Below are 17,455 nucleotides of genomic sequence, written 5' to 3' on the forward strand. Positions count from 1 at the left end.
AAGAAAAGCAAAAAGGAAAACAAAAACAAAAACACCCTGCTCTAGAAATGGAAAAAACAAACAAAAAACCAAAATACTTGTTTTTCTAGGAGGTGCACAGAAATCCATTCTAGATGTTAACTATCCTATCTGATTGTGTAGACATTGCCTAGACTATTAAAACCATCTAGTAACTGATAGGTAATTGCTCATTTGTTGACTGCAGCAGCTTATAGCAGCAGACAGAAGCTGCGAGGGAAGCCATCCTTCCTTGCTAATATAACATGTAGAACTTGCTGCTACTGCAACACTTAATGCTCACAGTACTGAGTCATCTTTAATGCAAACACATATTTTCTGCCTTGCTTCTATGTTTTCCATTATAATGCAACACAAAAACAGTGTACATTTCATTCCATCCCTACGAGGTTTGCATAAGCAGTTCCAAGTCAGACTAAATATTGTATTGCTCTTATTACAGTGGATAAATATTTTAAAGTTTAGGAATTAAATATTTTATTTTTTTGGTATGCTCTCTGCAACTATTATGAACTTTTCACAGCTCCTTCATTCATGGGAAATCTGTAGGGTTTCCTTTTTTTAAATGTAAGGCTGTTATTTGTTTCCCCAAACAGAAGCAGATCAGAGTTAACGAATAAGTTCAATAAATCACTTCTTACTTGGTGTTATTAAGAACACTATGCTTCTTCATATAAAGAAAGAGACTTTTCTACAAGGCATGTATCCTTTATTATAATAAAAGTTTGCTAACAAAAAAACGAATCAAGTACATCTTTAAGTATACAATTTCTCTCTTCATTTTTATAATAGCAGATTTTTTTTTTTTTTTGGCATCCATCTCTTTACTTGACACAGGTATTTCTCACACTAAATTAAGACAACCTATCCTAAGAAAAGCATGTCCTGAGCTGTTTGGTTGAAATTTTCCACAAAATAAGAAACCAAGAGGCTGTTTATACATTTGCCTTAAAAGAAGTAGGCTAATTATGTCAACTGATTAATACGTGAAGTTCTTTGTCCAATTATTAAAAGTACAAAGTGATCAGGGAGCAATTTAAATGTCTAATGCACCTCAAATTCTTTTTTTTTCCAAAGGTAATTATAATTGTAAGCAAAGTTAGTCTAGATAGGCCCCTTAGGTTACACACAGGTTTAAATAAAATCGTAACAATAACATTACCTCATTGGCCAGGTCCAGGAGCACTGGGGCAGCTCCATTTTTCACCACTCCATTCAGGTACCTAGACAAGACAAAGCCAAGTGGTAATGCAGTGACAAGAAAAGGCCAGCATAGACCTGTCAGCATCCCCTGTGTGTATACATGTTTCTCCTGGGCAAATGCCACACTCAACTGTAGTTAAAGTAAGCTACTTTCATAGGAAAGCATTGAAGGGAAAAACATAACACAAACAACTCACCTCAAAACCACTGGCAACTAAGAAGCTGAAGGTGGGGGCAGAAGGTGTAAATACTTAGGTCTCCCTTGTTTTCTTTCACCTCCTAACATATAAAGCAAACAAGAGGAACCATCCATATCACTCTGCCTTGTTTCTACCACAGACAACCATTGCATGGAAAGGAAAGAAGTTGACTTACATACTTTGAGAAAAGCATTCATGCACCCATCTTGCCTTTTCCATTACCTGTTTCACAGGGCTGCTTGACCCCTTATTAAGAAAACAATGGTACAGACATGTCATCAGTGGGTCAGCACACCTGTGATAGGCAATACAAGCCATCACCTTATCTGCCCTGCATTTGTGTAAGAACCTCCAGCTCTCATTATCCTCTCACTCCACTGGAAAAAAACACACAACTCCCCAAAATCCCCAAACAAAACAAAACCCCATGGTTTTGTTGGGGTGATTGGGGAATCACCCCTATGGAAGCTGGGGTGATCTTTTTTTTTTTTTACAAAAATTTGAATGTGTCATTCCCCTCATTATAACACTTCAAGGCCCCACATTAAAATCTCAAGATTAAATTATAACCATTCAACAGCTCTTGTAATGTTCTTCATAATCTAGTTTCTACCTGCTCTACTCTGCCAGCCTCATCTCTAGTCACTGTCTCCCGCTCCCATCCCTCACCTGGATAACTCATGATTCAATTCAGATGTCACCTTCTTTGATCCACTACCATATAAGTTAAGTGCTCCTCATATGCAATCGAGGAATGCCCTGTACATCTTTCTATCATGTAACATAGCATATTGTATTTGCCTATTACTTGGCTGCCTCAAACCCATCCCCCACTGTAATGTTGAAAGCTTCATGAAGATTGGAGAATTGTATTTTATTCAATTTATTATGCCTACCAAGTACTTTGTTTATGGTAGGTGGTTATATAATAAAAAATCACCTTATATTTTTCCTTTAACAAATAAAAAATTAAATAATTTTTAAAAACCATATTGGACAAGAAAGCAGAATTAGGTATGGAAATTTTCCCTACAGTATATTATTTGACTGAATAAGCTCTGGGTATTTGTCTGAGAGTAATAAAGTCAACAGGTGAGGTCTTCCATATAATTGCCAGAAGCAGGTACTAAATTATATTATTTCATGAGTATATTTACAAAGTTGTATAATTTTCCTGTAAGCAAAGTGGGGTAACAGCAAATTGTTTAAGGTGAGGAGAACCTCTGGATCATTGTAACTTCAAAATAATTCTAACAAAGCAATTTTCCACATTTTGGGGCCACCCTTGAATGGATTATTTGGAGAACTAATTGGAAAATAAGGACATTCAGAAGCAAGAGGAAAAAACAGATAAATAAAACAAGGCAAATGTGCTTTAGAGAAAGGTCCCTGGAAAATAGGTCCATTAAGAACCTCACATCAATTTTTTACAAACAATTCCACTGCACTGATACTACCCAAGGAACCGCCAATCAGTTCAGTCAAGTCAGACCAGCTGACTGTGTGCTTGTAGCCACCAAGAGTGCGTATTTACTATGGTTTCTGATTCTGGGTCAGCGTATTTAAGCCTATACCAATATTGGGATGTCTTTACAGCTTTCTACTTCAGTTTCAGTTACCTGACAAGTATTTTGGAGCGCTATGTGTCAGGCCTTATTCCAGGTTCTGAAGAAGCAATTGGGGGAAAAAAAAAACCATTCATGGTCCCATCATCACAGAGATTATATTACAGTGGTGACACAAACAATAAAAAGGCAGGGAGATAAATATACAGTATAATGGTATATGCTAGAATAAAATGTAAACTTAGATGGGTTGTTCAGGAAGCCCCTCTCTGAGGGAGTGACACTCGAGTAGAGATCAGCATGAAAAGAAGGAGCATGCCATGGTGAGAGCTGACTGCAAACAGTGAAAGAGAGTAGCAGCTAGATGCCAGACTACCTCCTATACCAGAGATCTGTTGCTTTAAGTCAAAATGACATGGCTTCATGTAAAAGTTGCATCAATCATTATCCTGCTAATGACCAGTGAAGCACTTCTATCAAGTTTAAAGAAACAGAAGATGATTAAACCATAATTACAATCCTCTGTATCTATATAGTCTGTATAATATTAAAAGCATGACCATACTTAATACTGTGGAAATTCCTAATTATGAGGTTGGTAAAGCTTCCCAGTTGGTCATATAAAGAAACCAAACCCCAGGGCACTGATAAAACCCATCTGGGCTCTCTTAGATGGTAAACAATAAAGCTATAGAACCCTGATCCCTCAAGGCCTAGTGAGGTGCCACATACGTTGAACATGGTGGATCTGCTCTAAATATATTTGTTTTCCAATCTGTTTCCCAACTATAACCTATAACACCTCATAAGTGGTAGGAAAAAAAATTAAGTTTAATTTAAGGTTATATTTGTCTTTTCTGGAAACTTTAATTATCCCCCACATCAAAGTGACAGATCAGGCTTTATTTAAATTTTCAGATATGCAATCAAAGGGACATACTAATTACTGAAAATATTCCATAAAGACATAATTAGAAAATCCTAATAGTACCTTTCTCTGCATCCTCATCATAATCTTGTGCAAACTTACAGCATTGCACTTTTCACATTGGTATAATGGTCTGCTTCTGTCTCCAGCTACCCTGAACGCTCTTTGGGGTAGGGCTACACAAATGAATGTTGAACCTTCATCCAACCCTGGCAAACATCCGAATTGCAACTGGGATATATGGATGTCATTCTCAACACTACATTAAAGTGACCTGGGCTTTATTCCTAATGCCCAGGAGAATTCATGTGTCTCTGCATTCTTGCTAGCATTGAGTTGATACCAATTAAGAATTCAAAGACTGTATTTTTTTTTTTTTTTTTTTGAGATGAAGTCTTGCTCTGTCACCCAGGCTGGAGTGCAGTGGTGCAATCTCGGCTCACTGCAACCTTCGCCTCCTGGGTTCAAGCAATTCTCCTGCCTCAGTCTCCCAAGTAGCTGAGATTACAGGTGCGTGCCACCACACCTGGCTAGTTTTTGTGCTTTTAGTAGAGATGCGGTTTTGCCATGTTGGCTAAGCTGGTCTCGATCTCCTGATCTCAGGTGATCCGCTTGCGTCTGCCTCCCATCAAAATCTGTATTTTACATGATTTCATCATGGTTAACAGAAACCTTATAATATCCAGATAGTAGAAAATGTTTTCTGGCTGGGCACGGTGGCTCAGACCTGTAATCCCAGCACTTTGGGGGGCCAAGGCAGGTGGATCGTTTGAGACCTTCCTGCACAGCATGGTGAAACCTTGTCTCTACTAAAAGCACAAAAATTAGCCCAGCATGGTGGTGCATGCCTGTAATCCCAACTACTCGGGAGGCTGAGGCACAAGAATCACTTGAACCTGGGAGGTGGAGGTTGCAGTGAGCCGAGATTGCACCACTGCACTGCAGCCTGAGTGACAGAGAAAGGTTCTGTCTCAAATAATAAATAAATAAATAAATAAAAATTTTCTCAAGCTTTGGAATTATTGAAGAAATTTTCTCAATTCTCCATGTTGTATATAAATAGACACAGCTCGAGAGTTTACTTTGAAAATATCTCTATTCTTTCACACTGTACTAATGCCATTTTATTTCTAAACAGGAAAGATTCTTGGTGAAATTTGTTTAGGTTCACCTAAATTGGTGCACATGAGCATAAGTGCACATGCACACAGTTGGTCAGATCTGCAAGTCCCCATCAATAGCAAAGTTTAGAAATATTGTCTCCATTTCCTCCCTTCTCCCAGCACACTGGCGGAGGAGCCAGCTTTAGCAGCGTTAGAAGATCAGAACTACAGAACTTTATTCAGATGTTCACATGTAAAAAAGGTTGGCTTAAATATGATATTGGTAACATATATGTGACAAAAATAGTTTCTGAAAATTGGACCGCTTTTTTGTTCAATTAGCACCATCTACTTTACACTCAGTATGCCCCATTTACAATGCTAAAAACCAACAATACAAATGTAAGACACAGTACCTGCCTTCAACTGTCCTTTTTGGTGGGAAAAGAGCTGTGTACGTAAGTATGTAAAATGCAGCAAGAGAAGTGCTAACAGAGGTATGTCTATACAGAGTGCTGTGGGAGTTGCAAGAATTATCGATTCGGGGTGTCCGGGGCAACTTGCTTATGTAGTAGTCTAGAAATAAACTTATCATCTTTACTAGTTTGTAGGGAAGCAGAAGGTGTTCCAAGCTGAGAGAAAACACTCAGTGACAGGGTTGTGGATCTTCTTAGGCCAGAGCATGGAGAACTTTGCCTTATATTTGAAATGAGTACATATTAGTTTCATCTTAGATATAAATGAGTCTTTCACACTCAAAAAACATCATAAAATGGGCCTTCTCTGAGGACCTTTTAAGGCTGATTTCACCCATTGGATGTGTACCTGTTAGTCCTCTTGTAGCAAAGCTAGATGATGACATATAGCTTCTGTACAAATTCATTTTAACTGGCAAATAGGCATCAGGAATGGAGCCCAGGTCACCTTAATATAGTATTAAGGATGACATCCTTATATCCCAATTGCAATTCAGATCTTTGCCAGAGTTGGATGAGGGTCCATCATTCATTTGTTTTTGTGTAGCCCTACCCCAAAGAGCGTTCAGGGTAGCTAGAGACAGAAGCAAACCATTATACCAGTGTGAAAAGTGCAATGCTGTAAGTTTGCACAAGATACTATGAGGATGCAGAGAAAGGTACCATTAGGATTTTCTAATTATGTCTTTATGGAATATTTTCAGTAATTAGTATGCCCCTTTGATTATATATCTGAAAATTTAAATAAAGCCTGATCTGTCACTTTGATGTGGGGGATAATTAAAGTTTCCTGAAAAGACAAATACAACCTCAAATTAGACTTTTTTTTTCCTAGCACTTCTTATGAAGTGTTATAGGATATAGTTGGGAAACAGATTGGAAAACAAATACATTTAGAGCGGATCCACCCTGTTCAACATATGCAACCAGGAAAACATTTCTAGACAGTAGTTTGGCAATATGTAATACTTTTATAAAATGTTCACATTGTTTGCACCAATAATTACGTATATAGAAATATTAAAAAAACTAATTCAAAATGCAGTCTCATGTATCAAGATGTTTATCACAGTATTATTTACAATAATAGAACATTGGAGGCCAGGCGCAGTGGTTCATGCCTGTAATCCCAGCACTTTGGGAGGCCGAGGAAGGCTGATCACGAGGTCAGGAGATCAAGACCATCCTGGCTAGCACGGTGAAACTCTGTCTCTATTAAAAATACAAAAAATTAGCCGGGTGTGGTGGCGGGCGCCTGTAGTCCCAGCTGCTCGGGAGGCTGAGGCAGGAGAGTGGCGTGAACCCAGGAGGCGGAGCTTGCAGTGAGCCGAGATCACGCCACTGCACTCCAGCCTGGGCGACAGAGCGAGACTCCGTCTTAAAAAAAAAAAAAAAAAAAAAGAACATTGGAAACATATATGCTTGACAAAGGAATAATTCAGTAAATTATGATACTTCCATATGATGAAATAAGGCAATCAAAAAATGTTTATAAAAAGCTTTCTACAAAATAATATTATGTCATATACATTTTTCCAGGTGTAAAACTCAGGATTCACAATTGCTTATATAATGTGACCTCATCAACATAAAAATGGGCTGACAAAAGACTAAAATGAAAAATGCCAGTAGAGATCTCTGAGTGGCACAATTATAGGCAATCATTCATTCCTTTTTAATACTATCACAAATGTGCTTTATTTTCACAATAGCTGAGTATTACTTTATAAAAGAAAAAAATTAAATACAATTGCCATTAACATTTTCAAATTGCTTAAATATATTTTGATATAACAAATACAATTTGGCTTTATTCTAATCTGCTGGAAAACAAACAAAAACCTTTTAAAGCCAATTTACCTTAGCACAGACAGGAACATTTGACCTGCACATTTCAAACAAAAGGCTACTGAGGTCAATCCATCTGAAAGGTAACAACATGGCCTGTCTTCAAGCGCAAAGTGCAGGGCAGAAAGTCAGACAGCAGGTTGGTAAAGTCAGAAAGTGGTTAGACTGCTTTCTTCTGAGACTGACCATTACCGTCTAACTTCATGTTTTTGTTTCAAATGCTGTAACTCTTAGAAATAATTGAGACTGTCACATTTAAATAAATTTAAAGAAATCTATTTATGTATTCTCATTATTACCCACTCAACTGTTCATCATTGGGTATACTTAAAGGTATTTATTTCTGGGCCAGGCACGGTGGCTCAGGCGTGTAATCTCAGCACTTTGGGAGGCTGAGGTGGGAGATCACTTGAGGCCAGAAGTTCAAGACCAGCCTGGGCAAGGGAGCAAGACCCTGTCTCTATAAATTTTTTTTTTTTAATTAGCTAGTCATGGTGGTGTGCACCTGTAGTCCCAGCTACTCAGGAGACTGAGGCAGTCGGATTGCCTGAGGCCAAGAGTTTGAGGCTGCAGTGAGTTTTGATCGTGCCACTGCACCTCAGACTGGGTGGCAGAGAGAGACACTGTCTCAAAAAGAAAAAAAAAAAGATATTTATTTATTTATGGCCTATACTACCCAGATAATCCAACAAAAGTATATTCATACTTCAATAATTAGATATACTTTTTAATGAAAACTTAGATTTGAAATAGCAGCACCTAGTGATCCTAAAAATCATATATTAATAATTAAAACAACCTTCTTACAATGAGGCAAATGAGTATCAGAGGGCAGCCCCATTACCTGTTAGTGGATCTCCGAATTTCTAGGAAAAGAGAGCATTTTCCTTTAAAATGCTCTATTTTCCTTTGTATACATTACAAGCCTTTAAAATCCAGACATAAAATCATACTTTTATATGACAGCCTAGGACTATATGTTTACAAACAAGAATGTATTTTTTGGCATGTAAATAACCTTCAGTGCTTCTTTGAAGAGTCTGGATGCCAACACAGTTGCAGGCTTCACAGCACTTCATGGGCCATTTTTAATTTCATATGTATAATTTAGGTTATGACTTTAATTTGAATGTCAATTTCACCAAGAAGGTTATGACTTTTGAATAAATCATCAAACTTTACAAAGTCTTGTTTAGAGAGGATCTCTCCTAGACACAAAAATGTGTGTGTGTGTGTGTCTGTGTCTGTGTGTGTGTAATGAGTGCATGTTATCTTTCTTTGACAGGTATTACTACTCAAAACAAAGCATATCTTTTACCACATATTGCAGTGAATAACTTTTTTTAAAAAATCTAACTTCTGCGGCTTTCCTGTTAAATATCCCTTTCTCGATTCTAAATAAAATGACTACTGAAACATGACACCAATATTTTATCCACATATTTATTTCATTCATAAAATTTTTATGCATAAAAATCATTCATCTAAAATCAGTGGTGTCATTCTCACCACAGAAAGGTTCATCTGTCAATCTTAAGTATAATAATTTAAGAGCAGATTTCAAACAGTTTTCATTTCCAATGTGCCCTTGAAAGATTTAAGAAACCAACTAACAATTTCTAATGCAAACCATTATCATTTAGTGTTATAAATTATTCAGTCATATTACAATGACAATACAAATTTTAGAATAAAAAAATCAGAGTTATTTTAAAGATTGTTTCAGAAGAAGAAGTTGAAATCTATTTATAATAAATTAGGCTGAAATTAAAATATCTTCTGGATACTATGCTGTTGATTTAATACCCAAGGTTGTCTTTTAAAAATACAAAATCCCCTTTAAAATGTGACCCTTATACACTACAATATATCTCCATGTGCCTTTACTTGATACATTTTTTTCATTTCTAAAATGGATATCCTAATACCTATGATGCAAAATACACGACATCCAAATTCAATCTTCTTTTTTCAACTTGCTAATCTAAGAAATGAAAATTGGTTTGAGAACTTTCAAATATATGTAGATATATGTATATATGAGCATATGCATTTAGACAGGATATGCACTTATAATAAGTTTCAGCCGGGTGCGGTGGCTCAAGCCTGTAATCCCAGCACTTTGGGAGGCTGAGGCGGGCGGATCACGAGGTCAGGAGATCGAGACCATCCTGGCTAACACGGTGAAACCCTGTCTCTACTAAAAACACAAAAAATTAGCCGGGCGTGTTGGCGGGCGCCTGTATTCCCAGCTACTCGGGAGGCTGAGGCAGGAGAATGGCGTGAACCCAGGAGGTGGAGGTTGCGGTGAGCCGAGATCGCGCCACTGCACTCCAGCCTGGGGGACAGAGAAAGACTCCGTCTCAAAAAAAAAAAAAATAATAAGTTTCAAGTAGCCAACTGAGATTTCATAATATTGTAACTACATCTCACATAGTATGTGCACACACACACGTAAGTCAAGACAGCCTTACCATACTCTTTAGATCTACAAAACAAAGCATTTGAAAACTCATTCAAAAACATACTAAAAGTTTTGAATAAAAGACTTAAAACACAATGTCTTGGGATATGACATAGAAAATTAATAACCTAACTTATTCATAATTATTATTACAATTAATAGGTACTATGATACCCTCTAGTGGGGCAGGAAGGTCATACCTCTGGTAATAACTTTCAATTGCTTCCGAAGTATGATGTTTGGCATGTGTTCTTTTAATGTGTTTCTGAAAGAAAAAAAAAAAAAACACAAATCTTTGGTATGTCACAGATGAGGTTCAAAACAAGAATGACATTATTTCTTCAGCCCAATGACTAGCACATAGGGAACACTGAATAATAGCTTGGGAATTCTGGTGATGGCAGGACTTCTTTTCCTTCTACCCTATGAACCTATGCATTTTAATCTCTATTGCTTGGCTGGGATGTCTTCAGACTGTACCACAAGGTACAGTATATATGTAAAAGCCAACAGGGTCATAGTAATTGAATCTAAATAAGTTTGCTTAGGGCTACAGAGGGCAAATAAAAACTTGTTCCCTCTTTCAACCTTTGTATTAATTTTCCATCGATTCAATTCCATCTCAGTCCTCTGCACTCTAGTTTTACAATCCAATTGCCATTTTTAACCAGGAAGAACATTGCTTAAAAACAACTTATTTGAAAACTACAAAAAGTAATTCCATAGAGACTTGCCACTTGACTGACACCTGTCATCTCATGATAAATGACTCCATTTTCTGCCTCTCTTGCCTTCTGCCACTCCAGCAATGGTCATTTATCATCATCTCTGTCAGCAATGGAAAGCGGCACTGACAGTGCAAGTCAGCAAACATTTAGCACATGGAACCACACAACACAGGGAAATTATTATTGTCAGAATAATAATGGTTTAGCATAATTTATTACAGGTCCACCAAATAAGCAAAGGCTAGATGTTATTAGACAGATGGATGGGTAGGCTTGGCAGGCCTCCACCGAGACGCAGGCGGTGCTTGATGTGGAAAGGAGAACATCCTCCAACCCAATCAGAGAGCTGGCAGTTCAATTACAAAGAAATAAAGGGACATTCATCATTCAATTAGGCACCTGTCAACCCTCACAAAGGAGAAAACTTCTAACCTGGTACTCCTGGGAGAAGATGCTCAGCAGAGTGGCCTGCGATTGACTGGAACAAATAAAAGAAGGACAAAGTTAATTACTGGAGTGCACGGCAAAGAAACAAAAGAGAAAGGAGCTTCAAAGGTAGGCCTGCTGCCCTGTAATCTAACAGAACATGAAAACAAGTGTGGAAAAGTTGTTCCAGATGAACACCTCAAACAAAGGCTTCCTGCTGCTGGGTCAAGGAGAGAGAAAAAAGGAAAGGGGAAAATATGGGCTCAAAGCAGCTATCACATTATTTTGATTTTTTTAAACTTTAGAATGATTGTAAATCATATTTGTAGAATGCGATGGTGTTAAAGGGGACCACGAGAAAGCAAGGCTTATTTCCATTAATAAGTGACACAGTTCAGTCTCATAAACAGTAGAGAACATACACTTCATTCATTGAGAATGTTCTGAAATTAATTTTGTTAGCCGACAGGTATCCTCCTCTACAGCTATCCCAGTTTCAGGGGGAAAACTTTGGTCTTTACTAGAAGTAGCACAGTGGTCACTGGAACATTCCCACCAATACTGGCGTGCTATGAAAATAGAAGCTTTCACAGCAGGAAGCAGAGGTCCTTGGAGTGAATCATTCCTAAAGACTGCCCTAAGCCTTATTCATCCAAGACAACACACAATGTCAAACACCTGGCAATGAAGCAACCTGAAAAACGTTCTTCCCAAGTGGGAATTTTCCTTTTGCAATTGTTAACATTTAGAAATGGAATGGAATTTTTCCTTCTCTAAAAAGCAATCAATACCCCACTGCTACTCTTTTCGACTGTCCTTTACAGACACGTCTAACTTACCGTATCTTGAAAACAATTATTTCTATTTTCCTACTAAATGCTATCTGAATAGATTACATTTTAGATAATTCGACTTTTATAGGATGCCAAAGTACTGTGAATACATTTTTTTCTATTTATAAATGAAAAAATCTCTTAAGCTCATCACAGGTAATTTGGGGAATGTGAAATAAAGTGACACCATATTTGTTTACTCATTGTCTAGGTGTTGTCATCTTCTGGATGACATTACAAATTTGGCTGATAACTTTCCACCCTTACCAAATTACAAGAGTAGGTTAAGAAAAAAATACCCTAAATGTTTACCAAGGAAACTGATACATTATTAAAAGAATATTTCAATAACTCAAAAGTACAGAGAAATGATTAAATACAATTATAAATCCATTATAGTCTGGTTTTTTCAATTTCCCTTTAAAACTGAAAAGCCCCTTTGAAAGAGCCAATTTTATATAAAATCTTCCTATTTTGCCTGGCTTGACCGAGCTTAACAACCAAATCACATACCCTAGTAGGGCTGCTGACAATAATCTTCTGAGGGGGGGAGGAGGCAAAATGAAGCCCAAATCTTTGTAAACGCTTAATAAATTAATGTTAGATATTTGTGTGCCATAAATAGACCCCCTCCTCATTGTATAGCAAAATACATTTATGTTATTAACCATTTAATGGTACACAACATGTCATTCTTTGGGCTTCAAAAAAGATGATAGAAATAAACGTATTTGCAATGAGAAAGTAGGGACCAATGACCAATGAAAAGAAAACTAAACTGTAAATAAAACATAGCATAACTGTAGATGCCCAGAATGGGAAGAGGCAGTTAGAGAAATAAGTTCAAGAATAAATAGTTCAAAATGAGAAGTTGGTCAGGAGTTGACAGCACTGTATAAGCCAAGGATAGGACAACGTCTTTGGCTAGAAAAATGTCTTCAAACTGCTTAGAATTTAATTCAGCTAAAACCATGGACAGAGCCTGTGAAGCAACTCAGTTTTTCTACGGCCGAGAGGGTTAGAGTGATTTTTGCCAGCTTATACTGGGAGTAAAAACTGGCTAGAACTATTAATAAAAAAAGAAAACCACTTACGTACACATAGTAACAACAGAAAGACAGATTTGGGTCCAAAATGTTTTGGTTTTGTTTAACTAATTCAAAGCTGTAGAGAATAAAGTGAACTTTGCTAGGTAGTCTGCCAGCCAACTATCTCTTTCTGTATGTGCTAACCTTATAGAAGAGTGTTCTGACCAAATGTCACACCATAAGGAGCAGGCAAGTAGTTTTAGTACAACCAAGACATTGACTTCAGTGTATATTATTTGTACTTTCTTCCAACGTGTTAATGCTGAGAAGGGACACCAGAGGGAAATGCTGGGCAGGTGGGGAGAGGAGCAGAGTCCCATGATCTCAAGGCTATCGTTCTGAGGAACTCACCACCTCTACCCTGCGCCCACTGTACCATCCCACCGTGTTTGATCTGTTTTGGCCAAAGGGAACAGAAGTTACAGAATAAATTCAACTTTCACTAGGTTCACAAGAAATGTGGTTTCCAGCTAAAGAGGAGAGGAGAAAAAGATTCTGTGCAACTGAAAGGTCTACCTTGAACATCACAGTCCAACATTCAACAGTACCACAGTGCATCTACAATGTCCCAAGGTAACTATGTATGGGGAAATATGCCATCAGAATCAAAAAACTAAACAAGGTGGACGGGAGTTGATTTAGAAGAAACTTTCAAGTACGCACACAAAAGTACACACACAAAAAAGGCAAAAATCAGAACACTGTCAAGTACTCAAATTTTTTTTTATACAGAATGAAGTAAATCATACCCTGAATCTTTACACTTTATATCACTTAGCATATATGGGGTTTTAAATTTACATAATCAAAAAGGCAGTCATTTAATTTGTACCAAATACCCAGGATGTAGTATTAAAACCCCATCAAAACAGTTTTGCTTGTATTTTTCCCATGCTATCTCCCAGATTTAGCTCCATACCCTGAAGCTGTCTGGGTAAAGGGGAGCATGTGAGTGGACCCAAAGAATGGCTAGGTAAAGCCTTGTCCAAATCTGGAACAGCAACAGCCGTGCTGCAGCAATGTGGAAACGGGCCTGAAGAAAAAACTAGCACTGTGAGGATGGCAGATGGAAGATGGAAAGAGCTTGGGTCCTTGAGGACACTGTGGAACTGCTCAAGAGACCACGGAATTGAACTGACCAGCCTCCATTCTTATTCTGTGTAATTATACATGTCTATTTTTTTAAATCTCCAAACCAAAGAAATAAAACTCTTCCCAGGCTTCTGTGTTCTCTAGTAAGGTGGAGGCATGGTGAAGGGCTTTGAGACAAGGTGCTCCATAATGGTGGCACATGTACAAGATGGAAAACTTGAGAGGGGTTGTCCATTTCCATAATTTCTAGTTCTCCCCTTAGCTGATGGCTATAATTGGCTTCCCTAAAATTGTTCCTCTGTCTGTCACTGACTCACTAAATTGACGTACCTAGAGATCATAAACTGGTGTGTGATTTTCCCATATAGAGTTTAAACATTAATGGGGTACTATTTCTTCTCATGTTATATTGCATTCAACGTTCTTCAAATGCCTGATATAAAAACAGGCAACAAACTAGTTCCTCATGTGATATTTAACTCAATGTGCTCCCAAGTCCACCCAGCTAAGATACTTGGTAACATGAAAGAGCCTCAAAGAGTTGGGAGAGTGTAGCACAGATTAAGAGAGCTGAGCACAGACTTAGTTGCAATGCAACATTCATACAAGGGTGAGGTCCTTATGTTTTCAGATGGAGACCTAAAGCATGCAGAACCTTAAGAGAAGACATCACGTATTTTATGTTCCTCCTCTTCTTGAGTATGCAACCTCTGAAAAAGACCACAAGGAAGTAAATACCTTTACCTTAAAGCTCCTTTTCTATAGAATCTAGGAAGCTTAAATGTGTACACTCTACTGGCTCAACATTCTCTGAGAAAAATAAATATTATTTCTGGAGCTTGGGAAGAAGCAAACCAATGAAAGAAAGATAAAGCAGGATACTCCTACAAAGCATTATACTTGGATATACTTGGACATCTCACAATTGCTAGGCACAACCTCTCTAAACCTGTGAAGAATACAAAGGAACACCAGCTGTCTGTTGTTAATGATTCAGAGTGCTGGTCAAGGCATATTTTCTATAAAAGCAATGCAGCTACAATCTCTTGACCTCCCCCAAAGCCCCCTGCCACACACACACATACCACACACAAATTTGAAATGTAGAGCCATTTTTCCCTCTAAAATTAAAACAGAATTCAACAACACTACACAAACTTTGATATAATACTACTACAAACTTTGCTTATTTTTTAGGAACAAAATGCAAAATGGAAATCTGGAGGGAGATTACTGATACTCTGGGAAATTACTGAGGAGGGAAAAGGGAAAAATCTGTAAACTAAATTCAAGACATAAAGAAAAATGTATCCAAACTATCTCCCACCCTATGTCTTCTCTTCCTAATTTCCAACTTCATATCAAGGATGCAAACATTTTATGCCTAACCACAGCAAATATCCCCATAAATGATTAGGTAGATGGCAACATTAAGCTTAGTAGTAATCAACTATAAAAAAAGAAGTTCTTAATAACTATAGGTCAAATATATAGTTGAACGTCAGTATCTGTTGATGGGGGACTGGTTTCCGGACCCTCATGGAAATCAAAATCTGTGGATGTTCAAGTCACTTACATAAAATGGCACAGTATTTGCATATAACCCATGCACATTCTCTGGTATAATTTAAATCATCTCTTGATTACTGATAATACCTAATACAGTGTAAATGCTGTATAAACAGTTGTGAATACTGTATTGTGTTTTTTTGAGGGGGGGGCAGTTTTTTTTGAGACAGAGTCTCGCTCTGTTGTCCAGGCTGGAGTACAGTGGTGCAGTCTCGGCTCACTGCAACCTCCGCCTCCTGGTTCAAGCTATTCTCCTGTCTCAGCCTCCAGAGTAGCTGCCACCACGCCCGGCTAATTTTTATATTTTTAGTAGAGACAGGGTTTCACCATGTTGGCCAGGCTGGTCTCAAATTCCTGACCTCAAGTAATCCGCCCACCTTGGCCTCCCAAAGTGCTGGGATTACAGGCGTGAGCCACCACGCCGGGCCTGGTTTTTTATTTTTAGTATTTTTTGTTGTTGTAGTGTTATTTTTATTGCTTTTTTTCTCCCAAATATTTTCAATCCGTTGTTGGCTGAATATGCCAATGTGGAACCCATGGATACAGACGGTGAACTGTATATATGAAAAAAGTGGTTACCACCCCAGGCTTTCAACTATTTTTGCTGGCAAACTGAAGATATATCCAAACAGCTCTATGACTACCTTTGCACTTAATTTTATCCCCACAACAATCTTGTGAGGTAGGTACTGCTATCCTCCTTATTTTAAAGATGGGGAAATGGAGGAAGAAAAGTTAAATAAAATACACAATTAAACAGCTAGAAGAGCAGTAGACGTGGGAATGAAAATTTATATCCGATTCCAGAGCCCAAAGTCTTAATCCCAGTGCTAATCTGCCTTCTTAACAGTTCCCAGAAATGAGTTCTGCAAATCATGTATGCTAATAATTCCGCTTAAGCATTTATATGATGTGACGTTATACTCCAAACAACCCTGACATGTGGGGCATGCTGCTTTTTTTGCTAGAAAATTGGAGTCACGGGAGGTCAAGTGTTTTGACCAAATTCCATGGCTTTAGACATTATTTCCTTTTTAAGAAATCAAATTGCAGTTTTTCTTTAACTTCATAAAAAACGTTGTTCCTTTATGTTTTTAAAGATAAAGGAACTACTGACTGCAGAAAACAGTCAAGGATTCATTTATGCAGCCAAAAAACACATGAAAAAATGCTCATCATTACTGGCCATCAGAGAAATGCAAATCAAAACCACAATGACATACCATCTCACACCAGTTAGAATGGCCATCATTAAAAAGTCAGGACCACGGTGAAACCCCGTCTCTACTAAAAATACAAAAAATTAGCCGGGCGTGGTGGCGGGCACCTGTAGTCCCAGCTACTCGGAGAGGCTGAGGCAGGAGAATGGCGTGAACCCGGGAGGCGGAGCTTGCAGTGAGCCGAGATTGCGCCACTGCACTCCAGCCTGGGCAACAGAGCGAGACTCCGTCTAAAAAAAAAAAAAAGTCAGGAAACAACAGGTGCTGGAGAGGATGTGGAGAAATAGGAACACTTTTACACTGTTGGTGGGACTGTAAACTAGTTCAACCATTGTGGAAGTCAGTGTGGCGATTCCTCAGGGATCTAGAATTAGAAATACCATTTGACCCAGCCATCCCATTACTGGGTATATACCCAAAGGATTATAAATCATGCTTCTATAAAGACACATGCACACATATGTTTATTGCTGCACTATCCACAATAGCAAAGACTTGGAACCAACCCAAATGTCCAACAACAATAGACTGGATTAAGAAAACGTGGCACATATACACCATGGAATACTATGCAGCCATAAAAAATGATGAGTTCATGTGCTTTGTAGGGACATGGATGAAACTGGAAACCATCATTCTCAGCAAACTATCACAAGGACAAAAAACCAAACACCGCATGTTCTCACTCATAGGT

General features: G+C 38.0%; 1 protein-coding gene across 5 annotated transcripts in view; it reads right to left on the bottom strand.

Annotated features, from left to right (window-relative positions):
• The window catches only part of CDIN1 (CDAN1 interacting nuclease 1), a 231,001-nt gene that overhangs the window by 152,238 nt on the left and 61,308 nt on the right, over positions 1–17,455 (bottom strand). For all 5 annotated transcript variants that reach the window (XR_004251585.2, XM_032174187.2, XM_032174185.2 and 2 more), the window contains exons 2-4: positions 10,966–11,011; positions 10,006–10,070; positions 1,181–1,241 (exon numbers count right to left, since the gene is read on the bottom strand). Coding sequence is in view for 4 of the 5 variants with exons in the window: in XM_032174187.2 (XP_032030078.1) it covers positions 1,181–1,241; positions 10,006–10,070; positions 10,966–11,011 (172 nt within the window). In the remaining variant the exon portion in view is untranslated. The remainder of the gene's footprint in view (positions 1–1,180; positions 1,242–10,005; positions 10,071–10,965; positions 11,012–17,455) is intronic.

This window comes from Hylobates moloch, unplaced genomic scaffold, assembly GCF_009828535.3.
Source record: "Hylobates moloch isolate HMO894 unplaced genomic scaffold, HMol_V3 SCAFFOLD_14, whole genome shotgun sequence".
NCBI lineage: Eukaryota > Metazoa > Chordata > Mammalia > Primates > Hylobatidae > Hylobates > Hylobates moloch.